Source organism: Telmatherina bonti (assembly GCF_933228915.1).
Source record: "Telmatherina bonti genome assembly, chromosome: 3".
Taxonomy (NCBI): Eukaryota; Metazoa; Chordata; class Actinopteri; order Atheriniformes; family Telmatherinidae; genus Telmatherina; species Telmatherina bonti.
In genome coordinates, this window is record NC_136621.1 from 32,103,565 (window position 1) to 32,120,136 (window position 16,572).

The 16,572-nt window shown below is 38.1% G+C and overlaps 2 protein-coding genes across 2 annotated transcripts in view; one reads left to right on the forward strand and one right to left on the reverse strand.

Moving 5' to 3' along the window:
• ctnna2 (catenin (cadherin-associated protein), alpha 2) overlaps window positions 1-16,572 on the reverse strand; it is a 329,734-nt gene that overhangs the window by 115,465 nt on the left and 197,697 nt on the right. The window lies entirely within an intron of this gene.
• On the forward strand, window positions 14,027-15,604 carry lrrtm1 (leucine rich repeat transmembrane neuronal 1; the record flags this gene model as incomplete). Its single annotated transcript, XM_079264889.1, has 1 exon — window positions 14,027-15,604. The coding sequence occupies one exon, from the start codon at window positions 14,027-14,029 to the stop codon at window positions 15,602-15,604; it is 1,578 nt and encodes a 525-aa protein (XP_079121015.1).

Consider the following 16,572-nt stretch of genomic DNA (forward strand, 5'->3'; position numbering starts at 1 on the left):
GTCTTTTTGCTTAAGATAACTTAAAAGGTTACGGAGGGATTTTATAAATATTTCACTAGTTATTGCAAATGTAAAAATGAAGAACTGATTAAATTCTGGTGGTGATCAGGATCACCGTTTGGATCCAGAAATGTTTTAAAAGGATTCTTAAACATTGTGCTTGGCGGAGGTTTCCGCTCTCCGAGTTTCTAGTTTCATATTTAACGAGCAGCTTCGTCCGCGGCAGGGCGGGTTGTGCACGCGGCTGGGTCCAAGTGTTTTAATGCCACATGTAAAAATGTTCGTACTTTCTCACCACCTCGATCAGCTGTTTTAGCAAAACAATCCGTTTTGCCGGCAACAGCAAACACACGGAAGCAGCAACTCCGCTTCATGCTTTCTCTGTGTTAACGACGCCCACCTCCAATGTCCGACCAATCACACGATACTTCTCGCAGCCCTGCAAGAAAAATGTTCTGCCACCCCGGTGTGTCAAGAACTGTCCTCAAACACGTCCGCGAGAACAAAATGACGTCATTTTCTTCTCGGAGCCTCGAGAACAAGAAAAAAGTTCTTGCTTCTCGTGGAGTATGTAACAGGCTTAACTCATCAGTAGAGCTTTGTCCCATCACTCAGACTTCCAACACCATCCATCATTCCAGCTCCAACATCAGCAAAACGGAGACCTACTATGGAATATTTCTGCACAGCTTATAGCACGAACGGCCCCTCAAAATATACGTATCATAAAAGGGTAAAAGAGATAAAACTGTTCAGTATGTGTGTGTGTGTGTTTGTGTATATAATTTTATTTGTCACAATAAACAACAGAATGATGCAATGTGCTTTAGAAACATTAAAACATTACAAAATAAGCATAATTATTGGGTGCATTGAAGGACCATAGACTATAAAAATCATGAACAATTTCAGCTTTAAGAATCAAAATAAACTGAAAAGAAAAAAAAAACAAAACAGAATACTACAAATAAAAACGACCGCGCTGCAGCTGAGAACAGGTGGCTCTTTAACCTGTGCGTTTAAGCTAAACTACGGCTTGCTAGGATTATTTCCAGACATGTGGAGCATCAGAGCTGAAAGCAGCATCTCCATGTCACGTTCTGACTCTGGAAACTGATAAAAGTCCAGATCCAGATGACCTAAGAGGTCTGGTAGGTTTATACTGGGACAAGAGGTCTCTGATGCATTTTGCTCCCAAACCATTGAGAGCTTTATAAACCAGCAACTTGATCTTAAAGTCCACCCTCTGAAGGAACAGGCAGCTGATGTAAGGACCTCAGAACTGGACTGATGTGATGCACTTTCTTATACATATAAATAAACATTCAACTTTTGAATGAAATTTACAGAAAACACAAGAAGTTGATGCAATATAGTGAATGCAGGACATTTCAGCAGAATCATGTTGTGATCATTCCTTCATCTCAAACCATTTACTGAAATTAAATCTGACAACACAAAATGTCAAGGACCTTGTTACAGAACAGCATGTTGGATAATAAGGGACTTATGTGTGTGTTTAATGCTTAAAGAGGGTCAAATTAAGTTCAGCAACAAAAATTATATTTTACTTTAGGTTCATTCTGACATCACAGTAAAAGTCCAACAACCCTATTATTATGAGCATTGTGTGTGTGTTATCATATAGCATGACATTACAGATATATTATTTAGTTTTTTACATTTCACGTTAAAGTACATGATTTGAAATATTTCTCATTTAAGGCCCTTTTATGATTTTTATCCCTTCCTTGCTGCTCTCAAACGGAGATTCATGCCGAGTTCCAGGTGTTCTGCACCAACCTTACAAGAGTGATACAAGGAACGAGTGTGCACAGTATTTTCAGACTACGTTTACAAGTGTTTCAGGCTTTTGCATCACAGACTCCTGTTTGCTGCATTCTGCTCTGCTTCATCACAAACATGAGAAAGGTCCGCGGACACATGAAGGATGTGGCGCCGTGTTTGGCTCTGGATGAGGCAATAGGCCAGACTCCACAAGGTTTTATCAAAAGTGGGGGCATGTCACTCCTGAGAGCTGGGTTTTGAAAATGGGCATGGTGGCTCTGACTGGGAATTTTGTGTCATCTGACAGCTGAACAAAGTTCCCCTGGCTGACAGAAAATAGTCACAAACATTGTTTGATGTGGTCTCTGAAGCCAAAAACATTAGAGCCAAAAGCACAAATGACTGTAGAGAGACAAAAACAAAAAATAATGAAATGTGTAATTTAGTTAAATACTGTGTACAGATATAAAAAATAATAATCCACGCACCAACCTGCCAAATGTGGGCAGAAAATACTACCAGCTGCAGAGGTGGGAGAAGAATTCGGATTGAGCTTCTGTGTAAAAGCTTGTCCAGTGCCGACTGGGTGACTGCTCTGTGTTGTGACATGTCAGAAGCACGGTGCCTGTCTCCCTCAATGGGGAGCACCTTACTTTCAACATAGCTGGAAGCCATTTAGAAATTTACCAATTCTCTGCGTCATCCTCACACAGATGAATACACACAGCTGTGCTGCAACCGATCCGAATTCCCCGCTCCTAGACACAGGCCAACACAAATATATGGTGATCATCACTCCTGTAATTCGTCTAATTTTATGTATATCAGTTTTATAAAAATCTATCTGGAAAAATTGTAGGCATAATACTCCATGATTGACAAGCAAAACAGAGGATGTTGTAACCTCATTTCCAGTGACAGCTGTCACACACTTCCAGTGACAACTTTATGCTACAATGACCTCAAGATGGACCTTATTAGGTGCAAATATGAAATATTCACACACTTTGTGGGAAAGTGGTTGGTGTCAGCAAAAGGCTACGAAGGGAGGGGAAAAAAAAGAGACTTGTTGGGAAGTGAGAATATCATGCGGAATAAAATTCAGTTTGTCACAGGAGCAACGAGGATGGACAGCAATAAGGAATTAATTAGCACTGCACAGTTCGCTGCTCAGGTATCACACCAAACTAACATCGGGAGGCAATTGTGCTTTACTTTAGTCCATCTAAATAGTGCTAATTAATATTAATGCATACTTTATCTCTGACACAGTTTTACAGCTTTAGTCATTTAAATTTTGGATTTAAAATATCCAAAATATTATTTAATACAATAATCACTTGCAAATAATTACTATTGCACCCAGTTTTTAACCTTCTTGGTGTGCAAGGTCTCTGAAAAATTACCTCCATATGTTGATCAATAGCTCTTTGTATTGATAATTCTAAATATCTGATTAAATGTCCAAGAAAGCCTTTTTTACACAGTTAATGACTACAAAAGAAAAATATAAGTATGAGGATTTGCAAACTTTTTTTCATCTCCATTCCTTTCTATCATCCTTCAATGAACCTTATTTATCTATTGATCATGCATTGAAACTTTATATAAAAATGATTAAAACTAAATATCTTCAGCAGGAAAATAAACTAACATACTCCTTACACACTGATGTAAATGATATTATATATATATATATATATATATATATATATATATATATATATATATATATATATATATAATATTAGCTGACACATACTAGGGCTAATACTTTTACTATTTAGAATTATTTAGCAGATTCAGTGGGGAGTCGGGGTATCCACTGCTGCTTTGGACCTATTCAGACAACATGACAGTTTTCTGAGATCTAAAACTTGCATGCAAAGTTTTGTCCAAGTCTCTTTAAAGCAGACTCACAATCATGACATCTTACAAACAGCCACAGTATTTCTTCCTGCTGTGAAATTTGAAGGTCTTTGTCTATTTGACAATGTGCTTTGTTATCTGAAAATGAAGTGCAGTATTTGCCTTGCCCCCCCCCCCCCCCCATCCCCCCTAATTGTCTGTTTAAAGACTGACAATGCTGTCTCGCTCTTATGTGCAGCTTTCCTCATTGGCTTTTTTAAAATCACTTCATCAGCTTTTTTTTTTTTTTTCCCCCATTTCACTCTTTTTATCATGACGAGTTAGCAAATAAATGCCTAAATGTCTTTTTTTTCTTTTTTTTTCTTTTTTTTTTTTAACAAGAATGCATACTTTTAAGTTCTATAATGAATAAACAAGCAAATTAATGAATATACTAAAATGAAGACATGATTCAGTGAGTGTTACCAGGTTCTAACAGCTACAATGCTGTTACAACCCGGTAAATATACTTATCAATAAGTACATTTTCTTACAGATAACAGTTGATGGAATCTTATTTTTTAAAAAAACACTGGAGGATTTGATCTTATTAGATAAGACCACCCACTTGTAATCTATTGCAATCATCTGGAAAAAAAAAAAGAACACATGTAAAAATGAAAGATACTTGGCTCAGTGGTTACATCTCTGGTTTGTGGTACAGAAGATCATAGGTTCAAATCCTATAGGAGCATTTTACCAAAATATGTCTGCACAGTAAAACTCACCACACCCTACCTCTTTATTATGTTTTGGTAATTATTTTTCTTTCTGCACAGTTGTCATCATTGTAGAACAAGACAGAAACAAAATAATAAAATGCAAGTAGGTTGAGACCACTTTGGAGAGCTTTGTCAGCCCGCTATAATAAAAATCTCAAGCAAAGATAAGGGAAAACTCTCTTGAGAGACTCTTGAATAGCACAGAATTTAAAAATGTTAAAAAATAGCATAATGTAGTCGTTTGTGGATTTTAACAAAACAAACAGCAACACTCTCCAAGGGGAGGGCTATACCACACTGTACACTAATAAAGCAGTGCACAAGCTAATTTACCTGTGTTCTTGAGAGCGTGCCAAGCACTGAATTTACATCAAATGGAAAACAAGTGAACCATACGTACTGCTGATGCCGGTGCCATCGCTAAGGTCAATCAACACCGCTTCATTAAAATTCATTGAAGCTAAAAATGCTAAGGCCTTGCTTTGACGTCGGAGTGTCTTTTATTCAGCCAATGCTAACAAGCTTTGCTGGTGCCAGTGACACTAAACACATAGAATCTGGGAAGAAGGTCAGACTGTCTCAGATCTGAAGGATGACTTGAAGTAAGCAAAGCGAGTCAGTAAAACAACACCAAGCTTTGGTTTCAGCTTTAAAGTTTTAAACATGTGGCAGCTTTGTATTTTCAAAGAATAAGAGGTGAATCCCATTCGTCTGCTTGACACAACAGAGGAAATAGTGATAGATAAATAAACAAAATTAAATAATAACAATGATAATACCAGGTGTCTAAAAACATATCTAAATTGATTGAAAGTTTTTGTTTTATTCTTCTTTCAAATATTCACAGAAATACACAGATTTTTCTGGCCTTTACAGACAGACAGATTGCCCTATTTCCCCCCCGGTACAATCTATTCCATTCATATCTCATAATGATGGGAAGAAAATATTGGAGATTCTCGACCTTAATCATTTTACAGAGTAAATCTCAGCTTCATACATTCTGTGAAACATCCACCAACCAGCAAAGCTTCAAATATGGACCAAATCAAGCTCATTATGCTACGCTACTGGCCAATAAGAGAGTAAAAAAATAAATAAATAAACAAAATCATGCTGCAGTTAGAAGCAACTTCTTCAAAATTACAAGAAGATCAATAAAAGTGTATCTTTTTCAAATCCAGTGTTTTGCAAAACTATCGAGCGAAACGTAAATCTGAAAGAGCATGGAGGCTCCACAGCAGAGGCAGGTGTATATCTCTGCAGGACCACTATAAGACATTCACTTCACACAACTGGGATTTATGGTCAAAGAAAGCAAAGCAAAACTAAACCGATTCCAGAAAAAGGCAGGTGGGAGGCTCCCTGAAACATTGAAAAAGGTCTTCTGCTCAGATTCGTCATTGAACTTTGTGGCTCTGGATGAAAGTAGTATATCTGGCAAAAATGACTGTAATCACCAAGGAATATTACCCCTAGGCTATACACAGTGGTGGGAACATCATGCTGTGGGTTTGTTGTTCAGCAGGAGGGAGTGAGAAACTGGTGAGAACTGAGAGAATGATGGATGATGCAAAATGCATTTTAACTTTTTATACAATACTTTTTATACAAAACTTTTATATACAATACTAACAAAACAACAAGAAACTAAAAAAAAAAAAACCCAACACAATGAAAATGTTAAAGAAGAAACATAATTCCTGACATGACATTGTCCAAGACCAACTGAGAATTCAAGACATGATTTATAGATTTCTGTAGTCTACATTAGCAGAAGCCATCCAACTTAAAGCTGCTGGAGCAATTCTGCTTTGGTGAAGGGATAAAAATCTTAAACCTAAATAGGGACACATGTTGAGAGACTTGAAGAAATATCTTGCATAAAGTGGCTCTACAAAGTATTGATGTATGATAAAGTTTTCTGTTGGCTTGCAATATTTCATTTTTTTTTTTAATACATACATAGACACATTTTCTTTATTTCATTTTCAAGGTTGTCAGAAAGTTGGTGGAAAATGATATCTCTTTTTTTTGTAAAGCAAGGCAATAGGAAAACTGCCATGAGGGGTTTATATTTCTGAAAGCCACAATAGTGTAAGAAGGCCAAAAAACCTCCATACGTTATCTGTCTTTGATTTATAATACACATTAGATAAGTCTGCGGTGATAATAATTAGAAATGCCGAGGGCTAACCAAGTTTATTTTCAAGTACATTTCCTCTTTTCTTCAGTTAATCTTCAGTTGCTGATTATATAATGAGATTATGTCGTATTAAATATCCAAGAGAACAGAAATGAATAAGTTCAGTATTACCCTTCGGTTCACTTGTGACCCATTCTAACTGAGACGACCTCAATCTCCTGGGAGTCCTACTTTGGTGTAGGTATAGGATAATCTCTCACCGTTTCCTCCCCATATCACTGACAGCCACTCTGTGTTATAAGTATCTCTACTGACTGACCCACCCACCCCCACCACAATCCTTTCCCAGATGCCCATCAACATTATCTCTGCAGCAGGCAAATTAGTCATCATCTGCCTTGTTTTCCACGATTCATGCAGTCAGACGTCCTCAGATTCAATAAATGATTGAAATAATGGCTCTATAATCACAAATGCTGATAATTCTGAGTCTTATTTGATTCCCTAAATCCATTTATTCAGCGGGCAGTACATAATAATGGTTACCTTCTTTACAACATTATTGGTTTTTAAAACTATGAAACACACACACACACACACACACACACACACACACACACAAAAATACATGAACAATAAACAAATAAAACAATGCAAATACTTTTGGATTTTGATTTTAAATGTATATTTGATGGTCCAAAGACATATTTTCACAAATTTGGAGGTCTAACCCAAAACTGGCCCAAACTGAACTTTCTGACCGGAGGCTGCAGTGGTTTTTCATACCACCTAAACCAGCTGAAAACCTTTATTATGAGCTACTTGTAACGCCATTTCTGCAAGTGGGTTATTCGCAATGCATGTTTCTTGGTCACATGCGCGGTTACACACTTTCACCCACACTTCTGCTGACCTTAACTCCAAAGCAGAGCCAAAGCTCTTAGGCTAAAACGAATGGGTTGGATGCTCTCATCTCCCGTTTGCTGCATCCAAGTCATTACAGTGCACCATGTCATTAGCTGATGGTGTAGTCATCCATTATAGCTAAGAGGGAATACGGCAAAGGTGATGCTGAGATGATTCCTGCGTGAAGATGTCCAGATCATATGAAGGACAATGTTTCTTACGTTTTCATCACTAGCTCTTCTTTATAGCTTTCAAATCTTGTGGGATGAAGCCAAATGAGAAGACATATCCATGTAATATATCCTTCCTTATTAATTAAAGGTAACTCATTTGTTCAAACTATCTTGTATTATCTATTGAAATTCACTTGAGTTTTAGAAGTTTGCTTTTGTTGAAGCAGATATTAGTTTATTATTAGTTTACGTTATTGTCAATGAAGGGACACATTTTGTCTCCAGTCATTTAAATCTGCTTGTCTGACAGAAGGTGATGACCAGGGATTTCACCATTTTTCTCAAGGTTATGACCTTATGTTTCAAAAAGTTTACAATCAGTATAAAGCAAATAGCAATGTGAGTATTGTGAAGCCCCCAATGACACATGGAGTATCTAAGGTTAAGCTGCAAAAAAACAGATGAAATCATAATAAAGTGCAGGACTATTACGCATTTGTGTTTCTTTTGTATGATCATTTGCTGCATTTCCATTACAATTTTTCACAAATCTAAAGCAATATTTGTGTCGACAAAGAATAATTGCGATTTGCTGGTGTTTTTTGTTGAACAGTGTTTAGCGCATAAGCCTATAAAGAACCTCAGGATCTGCGTGTCTGGGTTTTTTGGCCGCCTGCTATTCGCACTGTGTGTGTTTGTGTAAACTTAGTGTCAATATTTGTTATCTGTTCGTTAGTGTTGTTTGATATGATCCTTATTTCTTTTTTTTCCCCCAGATTGGCCTTGTAGTGGAGAGCTGTCATTTTGTTTTGTCAGCTAGGGACCTTGTTTTTGCTCCTGTAGGATAGATTAAATGTAGGTTTGTACTTTTGTGTTTGGTGGTTAGATAAGTTGTCCTTTAACTTTATATATAGGAATATTTTGTTTGTTATGTTGGCCTTGGCTCTCCCCGACAAAAATGACTGTCAGGCGTTTGCTCAGCGATTGTCTGAACAGTGAATAAATGTGCCCAACTCTGGACCATGTCCTCCTTGTTTTCTTCTGAGGTTGCATTCCACATTTCTATAGGTGTTAGTCTTTGTTAGGGACATAACAATGTCTAAAAACACCCACCTCATGAGAGCATAAAACGTCTAGCGATATTTGAGTGTTTTTCTAAATGTAGGTTAAAATATAGATTAGGGTTTTTTATTATGATATTTAAGTTGTGTGCAATTCTAGATGTTATGGAAATGCAGCTTCTGCAATCAGAGAGACAGTATAACAGCCAGCCTATTTTTTTTTCCAAAAGTCATCATAAGAAGTCAAATTAGGCCATCTACTTTGTACCATTAGGACATGTAGAGAAAATGCTCTATTTTTCTTCCATCGTCTGTGAATTTGGTTACATTTGATACTAGGTGGGTGACTGCACTGTGAATCAAAGCCTTGTGCAAAATTCAAGTGCTTGTATTTAATTATTTCCAAACAAATAGACCCACTGTAATCTCTTAAAATGTGTCTTACACAGAAAACACCATGTGAGTGTGATCTCAAAGATTCACACACCATTTTATACTTACCTTGATCCTTTTCTTGACCTCTATGGAAAATGTTTAACAGTAAAAGACTTTGGAAAAGACAGTCACAATTCTAATCTAAGGTGGCTGGGAAGTGCAAAACAAATTAAAATTTCTAATTTTGTTTTAGAATTTTGAAATGTTTTTTTTTATTATTATTATTTTAATTTTAACTTGTTTTGCACTTCCCAGCCACCGTACTAATACGACTATAATTTTACACATTAACTAGGTAGTAATGAGAGCATGCCCTTTGGAAATTATAGCTTTTCTGAATATGGACTATAAAAAGTGCATCAGATATGTCACATCTTATTTTTTATAACATGCAGGATAGAGAAAATAGACACTCTAGAAAGTTATGCTTCCATTGTTTTGATTCCTTAAAAAAATCCAAAAAGTAAAATAAAATAGATGTGAGGAAAAAAGCCACAGAACTGAAGCATATTTGCCATGTTGCCGATGGTTGCCAAGGTTCATTTCTTTGTGTTTAGTTCCACAAATCCCAATTAGTGTATCTGTATTAAGAAGAGCCAACAGTGCTTTGGGTGTTGCTGATGCAAGCAGCGGCAGGAAGACATTATCTTCTTGGTTAAATGTCAGGGTTTTATTCAGCTCTTGTCCAAATTTGAAAATGGCCTGATTAACCTTAAAAACACACAAACAAAAAAAATAGTCTTTCTTTCTCTCTTTTTTCTGGTATTTTTCTATTTTCATTTTTTATTTTTATTTTTTTCAATTTTCTTTTTTTACCAAAGGTGATAAGAGCTCTCAGTAGTTACTCATAGTGGCAAAAGTGTTGTGAAAGTCGATAACCTTTCAAGTGGCAAAAGGAGATAATGGATAGAAATGCCAACACCTCCACCCTTTATGTTAGACACCATTATTAAAGAAAAACAAAAAAAAAGAAAGAAAAAAGACATAATGCTGGCTAAAAATGAAAGTTTTTCATTTTGATTGATTTCATAATCTGTGATTATTTACAACTGATTGCATAGTGAAACACAAAACTAAACAATGATGAAAAAGCAGTTTTTATGCGCACTTTCACATACAAATACCTAATATCAACCAAGGTTCAGAGACCTAAAAACATATTTCTAAAAATTAATCAGCTTTCTTGTAAATCTCGACTTAAAGATTAATCTAAAAAAAATATATATTTTTGGTTTGTTAAAAAGCTCTGTGACGCTGTCTTCCTTTTAAACACAGAGGGAACAAAATCGGATTTATAATTTTCAGAAATGTTTTCTTTCTGTGAAACAAACAAAAAGCAGTAATAATCTCAGATCTTCTATTGTGTGAGGGGTTCATGTGATGCTTCAAGAGAAAAGTTAATTACCTAAAACCTGTGCAAGAATTCAGTTAATCTTTAATTCAGCATTTTTTTATTTTTTTTTTACTGAAATACCTGTTATGACACGTAAGCAGCATGAGAAAATGTGGCATGTTGCTTCCTGCTGCTTATAAGGCAGCAGGAAGCAGCAGGAATGTCATTTTGTAAATGTTTAGCCTTTACAAAATGACATTTTAAAACTCAAAACCTTAAAAATAAAAAAATTTAAAAATGCCTGCAGGAGATTTTTGCCTTCAAAATATAGGTAGGAATTCTGTGAAGCAAGTACAGCAAGTTTGAAACAGGCTGTGATCGAGTTTGTGGAGATGTCGACAGACACCGGTGAGTGCTACAGAAGCACACACCGCTGCCGTCAATCCCTGGGACACTAGAGGACAGTCATCACTGCCTGAACACCTCACCCAGTAACACAGGTTTGTCTGTAGTTCTGAAGCTAAGGAGGAACAGACTTAGGTGGGGTGGCTTCATAAATGTGCAAATTCTCCTTCATCTTTGGAACAGCTGGCGTTTTGCTGAGGCACTCATGTTTTAGCTTACTATGCAGTCAGATTCTCTGGCAGAAAAATAATTCTTGTGAATGCCCCCTCATGTTTTAAAACTTTAAATCACTTTTTATTCAAAGTTCAAATAACAATGTGGGGAAACTTTGAATTTCAGTAACTTGTTTGAGTTGAGAAGGTACAGATGGACGGAGCTTAAAATATTGAGATGTATGCATCAGACTCAAGTATTTCGCCCTGTAATCCAGTCCTTGTTCCAATGAAAACGGAGAAAATTAGTAAACTAGTGAGCGCAAACACAACAAATCCAAGTATGCACCTGCTAGCTTGGGATGCCATCTGACTGCCTGTTCAGCAAAGGCAGCTACAGCAAGTCCCTTGCAAAGACTTATTAAAATGGTGTCACGGACAAGACAGGAACATTCTTTTTTTTTTTTTTTTTTTTTTTTAAAATCAAATCCTTCACTTGAGCCCATGTGATTATGCTGTTCAGGTTGATCCAAAACAGGATTAGTTACCACACATTTGGAAATCAAATCGCCATAACTGCTCTTCTTATAAACATAAAGATCTAAAGCAAACTTTGCTGCTTCTCTTACAGAAACATGTGGGCTGTTAATGAAATATGCCATTGGGTGGAGACTGAAGACTTACAAGTCACTGTGACAGAGAGATGCGGGTTCTGAAGTCCAGCAAAATCATGTGAAACCCATTAAAGTGCTACGAGCTGTTGTTCTTGCCCAATGTTCCCCTTTTACTACATTGTAAACCTGTCTTTATATGCATTGTACTGTGTATTGCTTGTGTGAAAAGTTTGTAGGAAATTCACCAATTTGGGCCAATTAACAAAAAGTTTGGCAGTGACTACAAATTTTCTTGATATAAAGAGATGTAAGGCAAAGTTACAGCTTATTGTCTTTGAAAATTAATAGGAGAAAGATGACAAGGGTAGTGCTGAATTCAGAAGAGTGCAAAGCAAGATGAGAGTGGACCTTCTGAGAAGAATATTTATGTTATATCTTTATGCTAATATTATGTGGCAAGCAATTACATCTGAATTCAGGATGAATAGCCGAGCTATAATTGAAAATGACATACAATGCCTGGCTACAGGACAGTTTGATTAAATGAAGAATGTCATACTCTAGTCTTGACTCATTAGACTTGAGGTTTTATTGTTGGCAACGCTAAACAATGAATACCAATATCCTGAGATTGTTTCAAACATAGTTATATGTAATATGAAAGACAAACACTATGGACATCATTACTGAAATTAACTAGTTATGACAGGTCATGGTGGTGTGGAAACAGTGAGCATATGCAGCATATTAAAACTTGCTCTGTTACATGTGACCATTTTACTCGTTATATCTATGCAGATGTGTTATGCTTTAGGGATAGAACCAACACAGGATGCCATTCCTTCCTTGCATACTGCAAGTCTAAAAATAAAAAAATAAATAAATAAAAAAAAAATAATAATAAAATATTGCAATCTTATAGCAATGTCAAAAGAGAACCAATTCATTACAGTCACTGAGGCAGGAGATGGGTTGGTGGAAGGGGGGGGGGGGGGGGGGGGGGGGGGGGTTAATTAAAGCTCCTGGTTTAAGCCCAGCCTATTCTGGATATGTAAATATCTGAGGCAGAGAGAAAAACACAGCCAGAGAAAAGCAAGGATGGAGGATGTGAGAGAGAGGAGGAGGGGGAGGAGGGGAGTAGCATGAACAAGTGAGTAAGCGATCAAGGGAAAGAGAGCAAGAGAGTGAGGGAAAGAGAGCGAGCACTCTGAATTGTGAGTGGCTTACGACACTCAGTGAACAGAAGGTGCTTCTGCATGCGCTGTCAGTGTACTGGTCTGCTGCAAGGGATTGCGCGCTCCTTTGCTTCCCACATCCACTGCCCCTGCCTGCCTACCAGCACCAGCCTTCAGCAGCCTCTTCCAGCTGGCTGTGAAAACACTCGGAGAGAGCAAGCAAGGGAGTGAACGAAACCTGCGAACCACAGGGGATACGAGCCACCTCGAAATCGAAATGAACCACTGAGATGATAAGGAATACTGTTATACAAGACAACAGTGAAGACGGATCTCCTCTTTAAATCCTTTTTTTTTTTTCCTTTTTTTTCTTGCTTCCGTCACCGAAAGCATGATTAACAGCTTGTGTGGATTTAAACCTTGCAAGTCAGTGATCTCTTCCTGAAATGGGCGATTTGATATTTTGTCAGATCTGCTGAAACTTAAGCAGAAAGAAGAGGAGAAATAGACCAGGACAGACATTTAAAGACTCTTCAGTTTTGTTTTTTTATTTATTTATTTATTTCATTTATTTTTCTGGTTGTTTCGACTTCCCTCTGATCATTGCAGCAGAGGACTGCGGAGGAGCAAAAGAGACAGAGCTCATGCATGCAGACAGAGGAACTTGCACTTCCTACCATCTCGCTGAAAGCTACTTGGATTCCTCCTCTTTCTGGCTCTTTCACTTGAAGAGAACTAAGACATTGTAAGCCTGCCAAGGATCTGGTGTCCACTGAAAAGAGAGAAAGGCGGGGGGAGAATTTGTACCACAGTGGGGTCTTTTTTAGATTGGTACATAATTAGTGTTGGGGCACAAAGCAAGATGCTGAATAGAGATTGTCAGCTTTTGGATAGGGGTGAGTAGGAATCTTTTCAAATAAGATTGATTGACTGGTGTGGAGAATTTTATTTTCCATCCCCTCTACTCTCCACCCACTGCCTCATCTCACGCAAGATGAGAGAATAGCTTTTTATTCTTTGTATTTTTGACAAGGAATTCCTTGGTGAGCTGAAATTAAGAAAATAATATTACTGTCTACAACTACGAAGGAAGAACGAGACATAATTTAATCAATTAAACATGATGTGATAAATATGATCTGAAAGGTGCAAAAACAATATCCAGAGTGGTTCAATGGACATTTTCTCCCTGACATTCCTGGATATTTATGCTAATGGATTTCCTCCTAATTGGACTGTACTTAAAGTGGCCACTGAAGAAGCCCCCTGGGTTGATACTGTGCACTTTGGGTATTTTCCTGAGAACTGTTCCCTTGGTGGAAGGGGTTTGTCCAAGGCTGTGCCGCTGCGACAGCAAGCTGCTGTACTGCGAAGGGCTCAACCTCACAGATATTCCCCGCAACCTAAGCAGCGCAACAGGCCTGTCCATGAGAGAGAACAACTTAACTGAGCTGCGTGAAGGCCAACTGGCTGGCCTGTCACAGCTAACCTGGCTCTACCTAGGTCACAACAACATTGACATTGTAGAGGAAGGTGCATTTGAAAGGCTAAGACGGGTCAAGGAGTTAGACCTGAGTAGCAACCGCATTGAGAGTCTGCCAAATGGTACCTTTAAGCCCCTCCCAAACCTGCGTATCCTGGACCTCTCATATAACAGGCTGCAGGCACTGGAGCCAGACCTGTTCCATGGCCTTAGAAAGCTCACCAATTTGCATTTGCGCTACAATGCTCTCAAATTTGTGCCAGTGCGGATTTTTCAAGACTGTCGGAGCATGCAGTTTCTGGACTTGGGATACAACCAGCTTCAGAGCCTGGCACGAAACTCCTTTGCTGGCCTCTTCAAGTTGACTGAGTTGCATCTTGAGCACAATGAGTTGGTCAAAGTAAACCTAGCCCACTTCCCTCGCCTCATCTCTTTACGTACTTTGTACATGCACAACAATCGTGCCACTATTGTTGTCAATACCCTGGAGTGGACATGGCATTTTTTAGAGAAGATTGACCTGTCAGCCAATGAAATTGAGTACATTGAATCACACGTTTTTGAGAGCGCCCCCAACCTCAAGGTGCTGATGCTTGACTCCAATCGTTTGGCATCTTTGGATCAGCGTATCCTGGATTCGTGGTCATCTTTGGACAGCATAACCCTGGCAGGGAATGACTGGGAGTGCAGTCGCAACGTGTGTGCCTTGGCCTCTTGGCTGAGTGCCTTCAGAGGCCAGCGTGACAGCTCCTTGCTGTGTTCAAGCCCTGACATGGCACAGGGTGAGGACGTGTTGGATGCTGTCTATGCTTTTCAGCTATGTGAGGATTCCCCAATAGAGGTGACCACAGCAGGCCTGTATGCCTCCACAAGGGATCTGGCCCAGGGTGGCTCTGTGTTCCTGGGCCCATTCACTCCAAACCCATATGATGGCGAAGGTAGTGAGGTGGTCACTAGTTCTTTCACTGTCACAGTGGGCAGTGATGACCCAGAAAGCACCATGCAGATTCACAAGGTGGTGACTGGCACCATGGCGCTGATCTTCTCCTTTCTCATCATAGTGCTCATGCTGTATGTGGCATGGAAATGCTTTCCAGCTGGAATAAGGCAACTAAGGCAGTGTTTCAGCAGTCAGCGCCGCAAACAGAAGCAAAAGCAAAGCATGCAGCAGATGGCTACAATCTCTACACCGGAGTACTACGTTGACTATAAACCTAACCACATTGAGGGAGCTTTGGTGATCATCAATGAATATGGCTCTTGCACTTGCCAACAGCAACCTTCTCGGGAATGTGAGGTGTGACCACAATTTTTGAGAACATCTCTTCTTATGATAATGTGGATATACAGCAAATCCCTCTTGGATACACTGGGGAGGGGAGTATTGTGGGACAAAGACTATAATTGGATATTTTGGACACTTTTTACACAGCGTCTCACTGTGATGTAGAGGGAGTGTGCCTAATATGGCTGACTATTTTGTGGTGGATTTACTGCTACTGCTACATGCCGCTGATCTGAAATTACAGGGCATATTGGACACCTGACTTTTGGACCTGTTGATGCTCTAAAGAAATGCTCTGGGGAATACATTCTGGGCACGTAGGCTTTTCTCTCATGGATGGATATTTGAGCTTTAATGTGTCTTTCTACTTCAGGACATTGCTTAAAATGAACTGGGGACACATGAATTATAAAAAGTAAAAAAAAAAAGAAAAGAAAAAACAAAACATTTGTATTATGGTACATACAATATTTGACAAGCATTTAAAATATTAAAAATATGTTTAAGTTTAATTAAAATGTAAAAAAAATAAAAAAATAAATTCAGTGTAAAATATGTTAAAATAAGTGCAAGTGTGGACAAAAAATAAAAATAAAATCTATTTCTTTTGTAAACTATGGAAAAAAAAAATGTTTAAATAAATGAACTGCTATTCACAGTAAACTCATTTGTACGTGAGAAGCCTGTCACAGAGAATGAACGTCAACAGATGCAGTCTGGAGAGCCATGACTCTGCAAAGTATCATACCAAAAAGACAGGAAAAATGATGAAATACAGAAAAAAAAAAGAAATCAAACAAATCTTATGATAGAGGGGCAGAGGGATATCTGCATCTCATCTCAAATATAAAAACCATAGTCTGAATTTCTATCTCTGCTTTAGTCGCATTGGATGGTTTGTCATTCACTGTGTTGAATCACTAATTGTTACGTTTATTTTCAGTTACCTCTCTGTGAACAGATTCAAAATATTTCACTTTATATTT